Genomic DNA, 16365 nt, shown 5'->3' on the forward strand with positions numbered 1-16365 from the left:
CATATTTCATTCCTTCTGAAGTCCTGGCTTTGGGCCAGGGAGAAGGTAGCCCCTTCATTTAGATTCCCTCTCCGGGTTTAAATTCTCTAGCTTTCCATTCAGCATTGGCAGGGCTATAACTCATCGGTCAGGCTCTTATGTAATATTAATAGAGCTTTCCTGGCTAGCTGGTCACTGACTTAGTATTAACTTTGGACCAGGGTAGAGATAAGCCTGTTTGGCTGCTGACCTTGACAGTGAGGAGCCATGATACAAGCAGAGTTAAGGTGACTCTCAGGAACATGAAAGAAAAATGACCCCTGTGCTGGGTAATGTTTGGAACGTGGCACCACGTGCAAAGGATGTCCCAAATTTACATTACAGGGTAAAATTGCCACCTGAGAGAGTGTGATTCAGAGGAGGCCCTCTCACTGCTGTCTCAGATGTCAGCATCTTTCTTTTGCAGAACAGCAGGAAAAGCAAGGCTCTTTGATAGCATCTGTGAAGACTTGCAGGGTTTACCCATATTTCCTTTAAGATGTGAAGCTGTCTCTGAAAATCTGGTCAGAAACTGGCAAACCAAATAGGATTTACCTCCTAGGCTGTGTGTCAAGTGGGCTGGTATCTGGAGGCATTTTAAGAAGGATCACAGGACCCCAAAAAACATCTACTAGCTTTTAAAATATGAGCACCTATCTATAGTACCCCAACTTTATTTGGTGATCTGTAGCAGGAGACTAAGACTTCAGAATTTCCTCCATTTTAAAATAATAGGAGAAAAAAGGGGCCCAGCTTATCCGATTATTTGTGATCCTGCCTACCTCACTTCGCTTGACCACAGTTGGTTCTAGGTTTGTGGCCCATGCTGCAAGGGAACCGGGCAGGCAAGCTTCTCAGAGCTCCAAAGACAGAAAGGTCACTTCTGACTCCAAGTGTCACTCACTTTCTGTTCTTTTTCTAATAAAAAAAGCAAGAAGGGCCAGGATAATTTCTGAACATCTTTTTAGCTAATTATTTTACCCTTCTTCTGGCATTTTCCTGGTCCTGCTTCATAGTGGTTCCATAGCCTTCTTTCCCTTTGCCTCCAGGGCCCTTGTGCCTGCCCTAGATGAAGGGGTGGGGCCTAATTCGGTCTCTTACTAGAACCCTGAGGATTCTGGTATCAGGTCTGCTGCCCACGTCCCCAGAGGGGAAAATCTGTGGACCCAGAGCGCTGCGGTTGTCTCCCTGTTTTTCACTTACTTCACCTGCACTTCTCTCCGTCAGGGCACCCTGACTGCTCAGGGGAAGCTGCTGCAGCAGGATACATTCTATGTGATTGAGCTGGATGCAGGCATGCAGTCCCGGACCAAGGAGAGGCGTGTGTTCCTCTTTGAGCAAATTGTCATCTTCAGTGAACTGCTCAGGAAGGGATCTCTCACCCCGGGCTACATGTTCAAAAGGAGCATCAAGGTGAGGATCCGGTGGGGATGAGGAGGGACAGGGAAGAGCCAAATTTGGGGGAGCTGCTTCCCTAAGGCAGAAGAGTGACTAAGGATCCTCACCCTTGAAGCTCTTTCAGCCTAATAGCCTTTGGACATGAAGGCTTGATATTTGTGAGAAGTGACAGGCTAAGTGCCAGTCCCTAGCGGAATCCTGCAGGTTCTCCAGGGTCATGTAACTCACTCAGTGACAGAGACCAAAGTATTTAGTTGTTAGATCCAGGGCGAGATTCTTATTAGACCACTTAAGTGTGAAAAGGATTGCCTTGGTGTCTTCTAGATGAATTACTTGGTCGTGGAGGAGAACGTGGACAATGACCCCTGCAAGTTTGCACTCATGAACAGGGAAACTTCAGAGAGGGTCATCCTGCAAGCTGCCAATGCTGACATCCGGCAGGCCTGGCTGCAGGACATCAATCAAGTCTTAGAAACACAGCGAGACTTCTTAAACGGTGGGTACTGCACCTGGCTTCTAGCAGGGCAATTTTATGGGACCCACACCTCTGAGCTTCCTTGGGTCTGGATTCATGGTGAGTTATGAGCCCAGTTCCTGTTTTACATGAAGTTCAACTTGGTAGTTTTCAAAAACACTTTGTTTAGAATTTTTCTGAACCTGAATATGTGAATGGAACAGATGAAGCATTATAAAGAAGCCCCATCTTTTCAAAGGAAGGGATATTCCCTTAAAGCCTACACATAGGATATATGCCTGTGGCCACTGTTACCAGTTGGTTATAATTGGGGCAAAAGTCTGAGATGGGCATGTCCTCTTTCTCGTAGGGGCTATCAATGACATCTGTCTTCCCATTTGGTGGCGATTGGCTGGCACTCTCACGGGTTCTCTAGTGTTATCCAGAGACAACTGGGAATTTGGCAAATCAGTTCAAATGCCTCTTCCACTGCCAACAGTGTGAGAGCCTGGATAAGTTATCTCTTCCATGACAGAAGATTTAACACATTGTGTTTATTTTAAAACAAATAAAAAGAAATACACAGCAGGATACCATGACTTTTTAAGATAAGACATGAGACTTCAAAGCAGTTTCACACTGGTTCCCCAACTGTAGAATAATAGTTTGAGAAAAATTAATTAAGTGATCTCTAGGGTTTGTTCTCATTCTGAAAAGTCTAAAATTAAACACCAGCCCAGCCCCAAGGGAGAGTAATGAAAGTTGTATAAAACTGACAGTGTCTGAATGTACAATTTTGAATTAACTCTGATGTTGATAAAATAATTTTATGTAAAAATATGTGCATATGTAAAATACATTTATTAAATTTCACTCTGTCAGGAATTCCTGATAGACTCTAAGCTGGAATGAGGTTTCTAAGGTCATCCATTCAGAACAAAAGAAAAATAAGGTATGACAATAAATTGAAATCAGAAATAATTAAAATAACAATGATGGCTACCATCCTTTCTCTGTGCCAGGCACCATGCTAAGCATTTCACATGTATTGACACATTTAATCCTCACATCAACATGGAAAGGTAAGCACTGTCATTGTATATTTTTGAGGTGAAAAAAAGAGGCTCCGAGAGGTTAAGAAACTTGTCCAAAGTCACAGAAGCAAGGACTTGAACCCAGAACTATATAACTTAAAATTAGGCCCTTAACCATAAAACTGTAGTATAGTTGCTAGTGGTAGAACACACATTTATATATGAGTTCCCTAGCAAACAAAGCAAAGAAAGAAAAAGGATCAGGTATAAGACACTGTATCTACTAGCCAGAAACAAACCCTGTCAGTACATGCACAGCTTTCCTAATGCTGAGACCTAAGTTATGCAAATTGAGGCTGGTGGAAGAACAGAGGCTCAAATACTTGAGCACAGTTATTGCATGTAATCAGTTAAAACCCCAATTCCATGAGGCAGGTATTGCTTCAGAAGATGAGTTTGACAAGACCTGCCCCACAACTCTGCTGTCTACTTGAAACTTCACGCTGCATTTCTCTGAGCATTGTCAATGGTTCCAAGAGACCTTTCTCCTAATTTTAGTGAATTATGAAGCAGTTACTGAACTAAATTGTCAATACCTCAATATTTTACGCCTACAGAACACTCTCCAGGGAGAAAGGCTGAGCTCTGACACACTCAAAAGACAAGGATGTGATGATGCGCCAGGGCCAGGCTTACCCACAGACATGCGCTGAGCTCTCAGAGCTCATCTTTCCCTCCTGAGACCTTAAATAGAAAGGAAGTGTGACCTGTGTTAAGTCCTATTGAAGTGCATACAGATCACTATAGAAATATCCTTTTAACTGAAAGTTCTCTGGGCCCCAGCTGTTAACCCACGTAAGTACTTGTTACAGTGAATACTGATAAACGCAACATAATCGGGCCAGCCCTTGAAGACGTGATTACAGAATTTGACCTGTATGGCTTTTGCCTGGCTGTACCTCTGTAGGACTCAGACCTTGGAACTTTGTTCTCTTCATCTTTGCTTTCAAATCAGCTTTTCCTCTGTCTCCTTGACAACCATTCTCGCAGTCTCCAAGCCTAAGTGACCCTCGATCCTTGCCTTCTTTTTCCATCTAGGCTGGGTCAGAGTCTTGTGTGCTCCAGAGTGCTTGCCACACCATATCCTTCCACATACCCACGGACTGTGCTCTGGTTAGGCCTCTCGCACGCTACTATCTCATGACCTCCAAATTAGCCTCTGCAGCCTCTCCTCCTAACTGCTACAGGTTCATGTTCTCCAAGTGTGGCTCTGCTGATAGCATCTGAATTTAAAACTTTCAAGTTCATTGAACCCAATCACTTTTCATGACCTTCAGAATTAAGTCCAGACTCTGCTTTCTAGATCTTTCACACCATGGCACCTCCAGCCTCCCCTCCCTGTCTCGCCTCATCTCCTCTTCCGTGGAGACGCATGGCCCTGTCCTTCCGCGTAGTCTGACTCCATCCTGCTCCCCAGACACACTTCACATCTGCTTCCTTCCTGCGGAGTCTGCATGGCCAGGTCCGACAGCCGGCCCTCTTTTGAAGTTCTTTATTGCCACCACCCATACGTGTGTACCCACACTCACACGTACTGCAGAGCCCTCTCTCCCTTTTGCACATGACGTGTGGCATGCATTTGGGCTTTGTACGCATAGTTTCAGTATTCAGGTAGGTTTCTTATTCTCACAGTAGATTACAAGTTCCTGAATGACAAGGGCAGTGTCTTCCTCATGTATTCCATTATGCCTGGCATGGAGCCAGTTCCTAGGAATTCTCCAAATCCTGTGTGTTCTCAGAGCTCAGAGTAACTGTCCGCTCTTGCCCTGCAGCACTACAGTCGCCCATTGAGTATCAAAGGAAGGAGAGGAGCACAGCCGTGATGAGGCCCCAGCCTGCTCGGGCTCCCCAAGCCAGCCCCAGGCCCTGCTCCTCTGTCCCCATGGGCTCTGAGAAGCCCCCAAAGGGCTCCAGCTATAATCCGCCTCTGCCACCCTTGAAGATATCTACCTCCAATGGCAGTCCAGGGTTTGACTACCACCAGCCTGGGGACAAGTTTGAGGCCAGCAAGGTAAGTGACAGCGCATTATTCCCATCCTTACCGCTCTGAGGGCACGGCCTTAGGGCTCATTTTAGGAAGTAGCACTTTTTTATGGTGATCATTTTGGCAGTAAAGCCCACTGGATACAGACTAGTCTCCGTCATTTCTCTCTGACTCAGACATATTTTTCAGGGCTGTTGTCATCTACAGAAGCTCTATACAAACATAAAGTATTATTGTGGTAGCAATTTATGAAAACAGGTGATTTATACCAAATAGAGTAGTTGTGTAGATCATCTAGAAGTCACAACTCTAGTGTTGGACATTTTAAAGAGATTGCCTTTTCTAGTGATAAGCTGCTGACGTGAGCTCACAGTCCTTCACCGCCCGCTGGCTGATGTGGCAGGGAGAAGTTACTCATGGGGGGAGGGCGGGGCAGATGGGGGCAGCCAGCCTTGGATTAAACATTTATCATGGGTAATCCATCCTTTAAACATCATCCAGGGATAGCCACAGACTTAACTGTAGACCTAGTTAGTCTACACAGTTGTTTTGATCCTACAAGGCTCGAGAGAACAAATGGGAAAAGTGCAAGGTCAGGAAGTAGGTAATCTGGTTTCCATTCCAAACACTGCAACTCACTTGCTCGAGAACCTGAGCAGGTTGGTTAATCAGATTAGGCCTCAGTTTCCTCTGGAACTCAGTGGGTCTGTGCATAAAAACATCTGCATTTTGATCTACATGTTCTGATTTTACACTTTTATTCTTTTTATCCAAATTATTAGATGATATTGATTTTTTAAACATTAACAACATCTAAATTCAATTCTGTTAGCATAACTGTACCAACTTACTTCATCACACCACCTAGAAATGATTTTCCACCTTAAAAAACCCCTGCTCTTGTGAATGAGTTGAAGTCACATTGGCATTTTGTCAAAGACTTTGAAGAATTTCTGCCTTTCACTATGCTCTGTGAGGCAGCCAGGCCTCCCTGAGCGTTACAGGTCTGTCTAGAGGCAGCTTCCCTGGTAGAGAGCCACGTGAAGAGGCCGTGGAGGCAGGGCCTCTGTGTAAATGAGTACAGGGGAAACTGTGGGGGTTCTGTTCCCACAGGAGTTGGGTCAGGGTAGGTCATGACCTTCCCTTTGAATTGGGCAAATGTCTCATTGTTACTCCTACCTCAAGGATGGTCAGAATATAGAGTAAGACCAGTGCTTTCTCAAAAGGAAGAAAAAATATAACAAAGCGTTTGTGTTCTTTCCACTGCGGGTTATGACCCCTAACTTGACCTTTGCCCTGACCTCAATTTGCCCAGGTGCTCACATATCCCTCTACCAGTACCACGCTTTTCCTTCCATTAATCAGAGGATGCAGGCAGGAAGGTTGCATGCTAGGGAGGGGCTTCCCTCTACCTAGGCCAGGCACTATTTCTATCTATTCACCCTTGATGATATATTGTATGAAAGAAGAATGTGTTTGTGAATATAATGTCGTTACTCAAGATAAAATTCTGCCTGTTGTTTACCCTGCTAGTGGGAGGTTTGGCTTTTCACCACAGAGTAGGATGCAGAGCAAGCCCGTGTGCACCGGCCTTCTTGTATCCAGATTCCTCTCGCCCTGTCTCCCAGCAGAGTGACCTGGGAGGCTGCAATGGGACCTCGTCCATGGCCGTGATCAAAGATTACTATGCACTGAAGGAGAATGAAATCTGTGTGAGCCAAGGTGAGGTGGTCCAGGTCCTCGCCGTCAACCAGCAGAACATGTGCCTGGTGTACCAGCCTGCCAGTGACCACTCGCCTGCGGCCGAGGGCTGGGTCCCGGGCAGCATCCTGGCACCCCTCAGCAAAGCCACGGCAGCAGCAGAAAGTAGTGACGGGAGCATCAAGTAAGTGCCTCGTTGGCTTCCCCGGGAGAGGAGTATGTGGATTAAAAAAATTCCAAAACAAACAAAGAACACAAAAATGCAAACACACAGTAGGGAGTTACTGCTGCTTAATCTCGACAGCGCCGCCGGAACCGCAGTCTGAGTGCCGGGACCGCACGCAGCACGGGGCATCCGGGCTGGACCGTTCTGCATTTGTTTGTTTTCGTTGGTGGTAGTGGCGCTGGTTTTTCTTTCCTTTTTGTTTTTAATTTTTTGCTCAGTTTTTCCCCTCTCTTTCCCCCCCTCCCCCACTCGTTAAGAAAAGGACCCTACTGAGACCCTAGGTGACAAAAGCATGCCTTCCGTTGCTCCACTTGACCCACCACAGGATTCACTGGACTGGACTTCTATTTATATTGTATTAAGTTACTGATATATATATATATATTTTTCATTGACACCAAAAAATTACCTTAGCACAAATGCCAGACAGACCTGTACAGGTCAGAGGCCTGCTGCTTCTCCCAGGAGAGAGGGAACTTTTTGGTTGTCTATGGCAATTCCTCTGTACAGATTGTACCTTTTTTTTTTTTTTTTTTAATTTCCCCTCTCCTGTTCCTTTAATATATGTTCATGGTAATTTGTAAGATATTTCTTTCCTTATTTTGGTTGAAAAGACCCTTCCGAACACATTCCTGTATAAAGTATTTTGCACTATTTAAAGAAACCCATATGGATGGAGTCAGGTTGTGCAATATAATGGAGAGTCACAATGTTCATCATTGTACCTGTAATGTAACTAATAATTTTAATGTACTATTTTAAATATGTAAAATAAATTTTCACCACGAGCATGTTTTAATGAGGTTAAAGACTAGTTGACCCTTTTTCCCCATTTCACTATTCTGGGACTTTTAAATATGCAGATGACTCTTCTTTTTATCCCCTTTCCTTTTCTTTTCTATATTTAAGGAGTTGGTTGAATGCATTGGCAGCCTTTTCCTACACAAACAGTTGCTAAAGCTCCAACCCCAGTCCTCCTTTCTAAATAGCCCCTGTTAGTTTTCCTCTAACCTCTGAGATGAGGAATGATGCAGCTTGGATGCTGGCCTTGAGGTGCTACGTAAATTAATGACTGGAGTAGAAGGTAGTGTTTGGCTTCCCTCCCCCATCCCCCACTGCTTTCCATGCTGTCTGGTGATTGATGTTAGGGGTTGAAGGAGCTCCCAGATGATGTCTGAGCAGGGTCATCAATAGAACTGTGCTTCCTGGGCCTTTCCTGTAGCTCAGGGTTAGGGACTACTGACCTCACCCTGGCCTTTCTAGGTAACTACAGACCCAACTGCAAATCAGTAGTGGCACCTAAGGCACAAATAGGTCCAATTCATTTTATTCCACAGCACTTGGCCTTTGTGTCCTTTAAGAAGCCTTGGGAATAAAGGCCCTCAAGGCGTTGAAGTTCTTAGGAATCAGCGGACTTACAGAACTAACTCGTAATGACATGTGATACAGTTATGCAGGCACTGAGCTCATCTTCGTCCTCTCCTTTGGGTCTTTTGGTCACTTTTTCACACCTTCTATGGGAGGGAAAGTAGGAGGGGTGTCAGGCTAAGAGAGAACAGACCCGATACAAACTAGTCATTTTGGTTCCTTGTCAGCTGCTCTTGCACAAGGGTTTGTGGGGGTGGGGCAGAGCAACAAACCAAAAGTGGTTGTCCTTTATCAGTGAAGGACACTCAGCCGTACCCACCCCAGGGCCTGCTATGACCACAGACGTCAGAGTTAGTGTGGTGCCTACAGGATCAATGTCACTGAAACCCTGTTTCCACATCAGTCCCTGGGCTGTGGCCAAGAGATGGAAGCTCCCCAAACCTTGATGATGAGTTCTTCTGGGAAGAAAACTACGAAATTGAGCCTGTCCTGCCACTTGTACTACTCTGAGTCTTCCTTCTGAACATCGTTTGTGACATTTCTAGTTTCACACCAAGCATACTGAGTAACCCCATGGGTCCTAATAAACACAGGAGCACTCCCCACACTCACACAAGCACCCACTGTACTGTCTGCCTGGGAGTCTTCAGCAAGGCCTTGCCTGGCTCAAGATGTCCTCAGTGAGAGCTAGGGGCATGGTCTCGGGGTAAAGACATGAGATGAACATCTGAAGTTAACAGAGTGATACTATCTAAGGCTAGCTTCCATGCCTGGCTCTCACTCAGATGCAGCAAGTGGGGTGAGGAGCTGGTATGCATGGATCCCAGACAGCCTGCCGACTTAGGGAGCTACAAGAGAAGGTCTGGCCAAGAGGTTTTTGCCTTTTAAAGGAACCCATTTTTCCCAAAAAAATTTGAGAATGTGACTATGATTGCTCTTCCCTATTCAGAAGGTTGACTTTTGACCATGTGTGTTAGAGATCAATATTCTGGGGACACCTTTCTCAGAACATCCTAAAATCCCTAACATACATGGCACTTTGTGGAGGGGATGCCATACACTTCAGAGTGCCCTCCCTCCTCCTAAATCTCATACACCTCTCTCCTGTCTCCCTTAATTAAAGCTCTTTTCATTGAGCTCTGGTCTGCAGAGGCCAAAATTTGACACAGAGACACTGAAGGGAAGCCAGCCTCACTTATTTCAGACAATATCAGAGCTTCATCCAAACTCTCTGACCACACCTGAAGTTGCTGATGCCTGCCCAGGGCCATTGATGGTCTGTGTGACTTGGCTTTTGCTGTCTTTGTCTTTGAGTCCTAATATATCAAGAGCTCTGCTCTGAGCTTCTCTTTGCAGGTCTGTGAAGAAGTAGCTCCCAGCCCCCTCGTGGAAAGACGGAAGTTAGGACAGTGTGAAAGGCGTTGCCGCTCTCGCCTCCTTGAGGGCACATTTTGCCTCTGCTCCCAACGGGAAACCTCTAGGACCTCTTAGTGTTTGACAGAGCCCTGTATTCACAAACATTGAGTGAGTTGAACAACATAGGCTAAAAAACCTTTATCCTAAACTATCCAGACAAAGGAGTGGTGCTCAACTGTTCACTACGTCAAATGCCCCAGAAAATCCTATCTGTACTACAGTGTTTGGGAGTGGTCACAGCTCAAGCACAAATAAGGATATGGAAACCTCAAAAATCACCCTCTTAGGGGACTGTGCCTGGCCCTGGGAAAGTGCACTATAGAATATCCTTCTTTTATCTTCCCTGTTTCCTCTCACCCCCTCCCATTCTTCCCCTATCCACCATACCCTTCTGGAAGGGAATTCCTCAGACCTGTGAGACCGCATCAGTATTTTATAAAAATTGCCCTTGGTAGCATTTAATAACCTAGTACTCATATTTTTCTCAAATGCTGCAGTCAACCTTGCACATCTGTCAGGAGGAGTCAGAGTTCATCCTCGCTGACTTCCCATTGGAGGTGAGGTCAGCCGGCTGCCCCCGCAGGAGCTGGTGTGCAGGCTTGGGGCTTCTGAAGCTGGGGTATGACCGGAGCACCTCGCCTACTGACTCACCCATGGGTGGCAAGCCCACCCACCGCTTCACCCTGCCCTGACCTGCCATTTTGATTGGTGCATTTTTTGGTACAACAGGAAGTCATGTTCATGGCATACTCTACGCATGAGAAAGCGGGCGGAAGTGGAGAACACGGGTAAAAATGAAGCCACAGGGCCTCGTAAACCCAAGGATATTCTGGGCAACAAAGTCTCTGTTAAAGTGAGTAAGGTATTCCGGAGCTGTGTCCCACCTCTCATCCACTCCCACCCTGCAGCATTCTCACGAGGCGATCTGGGTGGATGGGGATTTTATTTTCCCAGTGTGGGAACCAGAGGGGAGGTAGTTTTACAAGATTTTGCATGCAAGATCAATTTGTTTTTTATTTTTTATTTCTCCTGGCAACTTCGATTCAAATAAGTAAGTATCTCCTTTTTTTTTTCTTTTATGACTTATACTGTGCAGATGTTTTATAGCAAAATTATCTGCAGCATTATTCTCTCAGAAATGCAAGGTGCTTGATTCATACTAAAGTTCTCAAAGTTGCCCATGCATTCAGTATCCTAGGTTTGAAAATACATGCAGGGTAAAGAGATGAGGGATACTTTCCAAACCCTCAACTCTGAGACGCCTGAGGTTTGGAATTTAAGGGCCACTGTGTCCTTGGTAAAGTTTCATTTCTTTTCCCCAGAACCCAGACATCACTTTCAGGCCTGTGTATGGCAGGGAAGGGTGGCACATTGGTGAAGGCCAAGTTACTCCTTTGTAGTAATGCACCTGTTACTCTGAACTCACTGGTTACAGGCTTTGGCAGACCCTTGTTGCCTCCCACCTTGAAACATCATGATCTGTTTTCTTTCCACTGTGCTCTGGGCAGGGGGGCGAGGCAGGAGGTTGTGCTGACTCTGGAAAATAGATATTAGACCACTGATGGTCAACTGTGCTTTAATGTGTGATTAGCTACCTGGCACTTCTTCCCCTTCCTGAGCAAAATAAGAACAAGCGAAACCAGTTCTCACGTCCTTCTTGGGGAAAAGAAATTGTATTCTCTCCCTCACCCTCATCCGGGAAGGCGGGCCTCACGCACAGAAGACCGCGGTGTAAATTCGGCAGCGCTCACGCTTCACTCGGTTGCTTCCATTGCTATTTCCCGTGCAGTGATGGCTGCCCATGACCCCACCCGCACTCCTGAGCAGAGCATGCCGCCGCCTGTGGTGACCGCCCCCCTGGTTCCTCTCTGCCCAGTTGCCCATTGCCCGTGCTTCTCTGAAGTTCTCCTCGCTCTCTAGCAAAAGCTGCCTGTGTTCTAACTGTGTTCTCTTTCTTCCCCCTTCCTCATGCTGCCCATCAAGGAGACGAACAGTTCCGAGGAGTCAGAGTGTGATGATCTTGACCCTAATACTAGCATGGAGGTAGAAGCAGCTATTGTTGTCCTGTTTTCTACAATGATTGTTTATTTTTTTAATGTGTTCTGTGACATTGGCCTTGCTAACGTGACCAGCCAGTCAAGGATAAATTGTTCTGTCGGCGCACCTCTGGGTGTGCCATCCCAGCTTGAAAAACAGGCAAACGAACAAATGTAATTCAGTTCGATTTTGATAGAAAACTCTCCCTAGACATTTTTTTTTTAAACACGCACTTCTATTTCTCTTAAACGCTTGCTTGGTATTTTCTTCTTTTGCGGGTTTGGCTTTATGTAGAAAATATTTAACTTCATAATTGGAAATGTAGAACACTTTTTTGTTGTTCATGGAAAACGGCGTTATAAAGAGTGGTTAGTTTCCAACTAGCTAACAAGAGCACATTAGTTTTAATTTTTCCCACTTTTCCTTCTCCCTCCTCCCCTTTTCCTCTTTTTCTGTTACCTTTATCCTCCTTATCTAGTTCCTCCAATGGAACCTATTCCTCAAGATTCCAGCAAAATTATGTTCTAATTATGATTTTTTTCGAGACCTGGCACCTGGTCACTGTGTACAGCTGGTTTGATAGCAAATGAGGAGCAATTGCAGCAACTCCAGAACCCACCTCTGCCCAGCCCCCAGGGCTTCTGAACAGTGGCTGTGCCCACCAGGAAGGAAAAGGAGCCCTGGCACGGCCTCCCTCCCTCAAGGGACAGGGAGACTGAATCACTTCCCTGGACCTTTCTCGTGCTCTGGGGTGGAACCAATACCCCCACTAACAGGAACATCGAATCAGCGTCCAACTCCTTCTAGGCCAGAAACTATTTGGGGTTATAGAACAGGACTCTCACCTGGCTTGCCCATGAATGGCAACCGTTGTAAATTGACAGACCCTAGAGAATTAGAGCAGACTTGGAGCTGGCACTCCCTACCATTTTTTCTTTCAGAGTTCATTGACATGCTTTTCTCCAAATCTGTGCCTCCATCTCTAGTAATGGTTAAAAGTTTAGAGATTTATTTTAAGTACAAAGTAGAGACTTAAAAAAAAAAAAAAGGCAATTCCTGTGGGCCCTCCTGGGCTACTGGGAGTCTCCACTTCCCTTCCTCTTTGCCCCCTTCCCCCTCCCTCCTTCCCCCTCCCTCCTTCCCCCTTTCTCCTTTCTCCTTCCCCCCTTCCCCCCTCCCCCCTTCCCTTGCTCCTACCGTCCCTCAAGTTGGACCAGGAGTTTCCCTCTTACCTTTAATCCCTTTTCCTCCCTTCCCTCAATAAACCTGATATAAAATCCTAAAAACAACAAAGTTCTTTTTATGGAACCCTAAGGTTTTCACTTAATTAGATGGATTTCTATTGTTTTTATTTTAATTTGACCTAACTCAATGAAATTCACCTCCCTATTATGACAACCACCACAAAACCCAAGAAAGACCATGCTGCCCAAGATGCAGTAAGTTCAGTGGAAGAAGCCAATGGAGTTGAGTGGGGCCAAAAGACAAGTGGTTGAAAGTAAGCATCTGCCAGGATAAAATAGTCCCCTGTGGGTGTGGGTAATGCCCCAGAATTAAATCTGGCAGGTGTGGGTCAATGCAATGCTCCGCTGTGGGAGAAAGTGTGTATTGCATTTGTAGCCTAAGTGTATCTTAGAGAACGAGGAAGCTGGGGGAATTTTGGCTCTGCTGGTCTTGCATTTCATAGCATAGGCACCAGCTCCCATGGAGCCCGCAGCTGTCAGCTTGTAGATGCCTGGTGGCCCCTGTATCTCCAGCCTGCTCTGCTGGCATGTATCGGAAATGTCATGTGCAAGCAGAGGGAGGGAAAGGCCAGGTATCTATCAGAAGGCAATCTTGGAAGTTTTTCAACTCTGGGGACTGGGAGAGACGAGTGAGTGACTTTGCTACTCTGCTCTTTAAAGGAAGCAGTGGGCACAGGGAAATATGATACCAGGTGAAGAATACACACCGCAGTTAACTGATGGAACAAGATGCTCCCTTCTACATTTAGTGAAGCAAAAGGACACACATACACACACCCATCTTAGCCCCACTTTGTAATTGCACACATTTCTGAGGTTCCTATTCATCCAAAGATGGCAGCCTTTGCATGGCCTGAGTGAGATGGGTCCCACGGATGTGCTATGAGGCACATAAACAAAGGCATTAGGGTGTCAGTGCTGAACAGAAGAAAGCCAAAAGTCATCTTGATGCATGTCCAAAAAGTTTTTGAATTTCACTTAACTAGAACTCTCAAGGGGAATGTGGCAGGAAACGGCAAGTCTTCTGGTTAGCCCAACATTTCTTGTAGTAGGCGTACCTGCGGCTCTTGTGTATTCCATACGGATCCTTCTAAGCAGCAGTGAGCTCTTGTGAACTGTGTTGCCACCTTGGAATTAACTCTGAACACATGAGCAGGTGCTGAGGGAAAGCAGGTGTCTTGGCACTGCTAGCTTAGTATTTTCAGACACACTGTTTGATGTGAGTTGAGAATGTTCTCAAGGGGGAAGGTAAGTAGAACCTTACTGCAGTGTCCGTTGCAGAAGAAAATGGCCACAGGTGCCTGTGAAGAGAGCTGTACTTTAAAGACCTTCTTTAAGAAACAGGTGGGAGGACCACCCCTTGAAGGCCTCTTGCCGCTAAAGCACTAGCTTTGGACATCATTACCAGGCCGAACACACTCCCCAACCTCACTCTTGTCTTCCGAACCTGATTGTCGTCACAGGTGTTACCTCCCTGGGAACGTGTCCCTGCGCTCTACTGAGCTGCACTACAACCCCGTCCGAAGCCCTTCTGACACCAGTGACCTGACACCCACACATTGGTTCCACTCCTAGCTGTGTATAGGCCTCCACATGCCTGTCACTACCCAAACATTTTTTTAAGGAGCCATTTCCTGGGGTTCTTGCTTCCACACCAGCTGCTTGCTACCCTCAGAGCCGGTACATGTCCCCGTGTGCTGGCTTAGGGAGCTATACAGGCACATCCTTGAAAGCTAAGAGAAAAATAACTCACTTTGAACCCTAAGGATCTAATGTACGAAGCTTTCCAAAAACACCCAATTATCTGAAGGAGACAATTCTGTTCTAAAGTTTACAGCCTGTTCCCCTGTAGAGACACCTTGTGATTATTCCCAAGTACAATCCCACTCCTTACTCCCAGCACCACCAGCCGCACTACTAGCTGCTTCAAGATTGGCTCCAGGTCTGTGTGATGCCCTCCTGGCCCATCAGCCCTTTCTCCCCTGCCGATCCATGACAACACCTCAGAGAGAACTGCTGCAAAGATGACAAGGATCTTCCCTGGCTCAGCTTATCTCCTCACCTTGCACAGATCACATTTTGGGAATAGGAGTGGAGGGGGTTTTACAGATGAAACGTTTCCACATGGAAGAAGAGACAAATTGGGCTAAAAACCAGACACTAAGCTCTTTTGGAAGCAAGTTAATATTAATTCAGTTGATCCAGGACAGCCTAGACCTCTGATTGCCTTTTATTGAGAAGGACCATAGATGCGATGGTGGGCTGGGTGCCACACGCCCACCTGACAACTTCTCAGGCCTGCCCCTGCCCTGGTGTCTGTGCTGAGTCCCAGGCTGGAGCAGGCTTAGGACCGGAGGCTCAGCACCTGCCCTCAGAGTCAACAGCCATCTCTGAGAGGTCTGGGCTGCAGTGGATTTCTCTTAGGACCGAGGCTGGGCAGGCTCCCACTCCCATGCCGCCTCCAAGAAGTTGCCTGAGGCCCACGTGGATGCTTGGGTTTCTACACCTGCCTACCAGCCCAGCTCTGCTGCTCGCCTGCATTGTACACTGCGGCAGGAGTCTGAGCCAACCTCCCAGCCTTCCTCTTCAGGGACAAGGATTCTTCAACCAGCTTTTATGACAAGCCCAATTGATTCAATATTCTTAATTTTCCTTAAATGCCTAATACCACTTTTAGCAGAGAAAGGCAATCCATTAGGGTAAGAGGTTGTCAGGATTCCAGAAAGACTGCCCCTCTGCCCCAGCCACGTAACATGGGGCATGACTAGATGCAGATGTCACCCGTGGTCACACCAGCCATCAGGTACTTTGCTCACAGGGTCAGGTTCTGCAGCAAGAGCAGGGCTAGAATCTTGGGGGGGGGGGGGGTGCAGTTCTGAGACATGAAGGAGAGAAAACACAAAAGTGAAGCAACTCTGGGAGAAAGTTTCCAATTAGGATAAAAATTACAGACTTTCAGAGTCGACAAAAACTTGGAAAACTTTAGTCAGCCTATCCCCTTCATGTACTTTTTAAATTGTGTAAAATACATGTAACGTAAAGTGTACCCTCTCCACCTTGACGAGCTGTGCGACCATCACCCCTGCTCATCTCCAGACTTCCCATCACCCCGGACTAAAACTACCCACTCAACGATAACTCCCCTCCCCTCTCCCTCCAGCCCCTTGGGAGACTTTAGAAGAAGAAACTGAGGCGGAGGAAGTTGTAACTTTCTGTTGGGCAACGCGAAGTTGCCCTGAATAGTCAGTCTCTGGTTGTCCCTGGCCCGTGTCCCGCCACCCCCCCCAACCCCCACCCACAGCTCCCTGTGCCTCCTTTGCTGCTCGCCATCTCTGGGTTGCTTTTAATCTATAACATGGGTCCTGGCCAAAGACAAGACCTGCCTTCTTGTGCCAGTTTTTCTGTATGAATTTGTTATTCAGTGT

At 46.5% G+C, this 16365-nt stretch overlaps 1 protein-coding gene across 10 annotated transcripts in view; it reads left to right on the forward strand.

Annotated features, from left to right (window-relative positions):
• KALRN (kalirin RhoGEF kinase) overlaps positions 1 to 16365 on the forward strand; it is a 684790-nt gene that overhangs the window by 643339 nt on the left and 25086 nt on the right. For 3 of the 10 annotated variants that reach the window (XM_090277675.1, XM_090277684.1, XM_090277714.1), the window contains 6 exons: positions 1246 to 1431; positions 1741 to 1912; positions 4737 to 4975; positions 6580 to 6833; positions 10389 to 10512; positions 11643 to 11702. In XM_090277675.1, the coding sequence (XP_090133801.1) occupies positions 1246 to 1431; positions 1741 to 1912; positions 4737 to 4975; positions 6580 to 6833; positions 10389 to 10512; positions 11643 to 11702 (1035 nt within the window). Of the gene's footprint in view, positions 1 to 1245; positions 1432 to 1740; positions 1913 to 4736; positions 4976 to 6576; positions 7664 to 10388; positions 10513 to 11642; positions 11703 to 16365 lie in introns of those variants that run through there. The other 7 variants (XM_090277646.1, XM_090277622.1, XM_090277656.1 and 4 more) reach the window with 3 other exon arrangements.

The sequence above is a fragment of the Furipterus horrens genome, unplaced genomic scaffold, assembly GCF_987537825.1.
Source record: "Furipterus horrens unplaced genomic scaffold, mFurHor1.1.pri manual_scaffold_1, whole genome shotgun sequence".
Classification (NCBI taxonomy): domain Eukaryota; kingdom Metazoa; phylum Chordata; class Mammalia; order Chiroptera; family Furipteridae; genus Furipterus; species Furipterus horrens.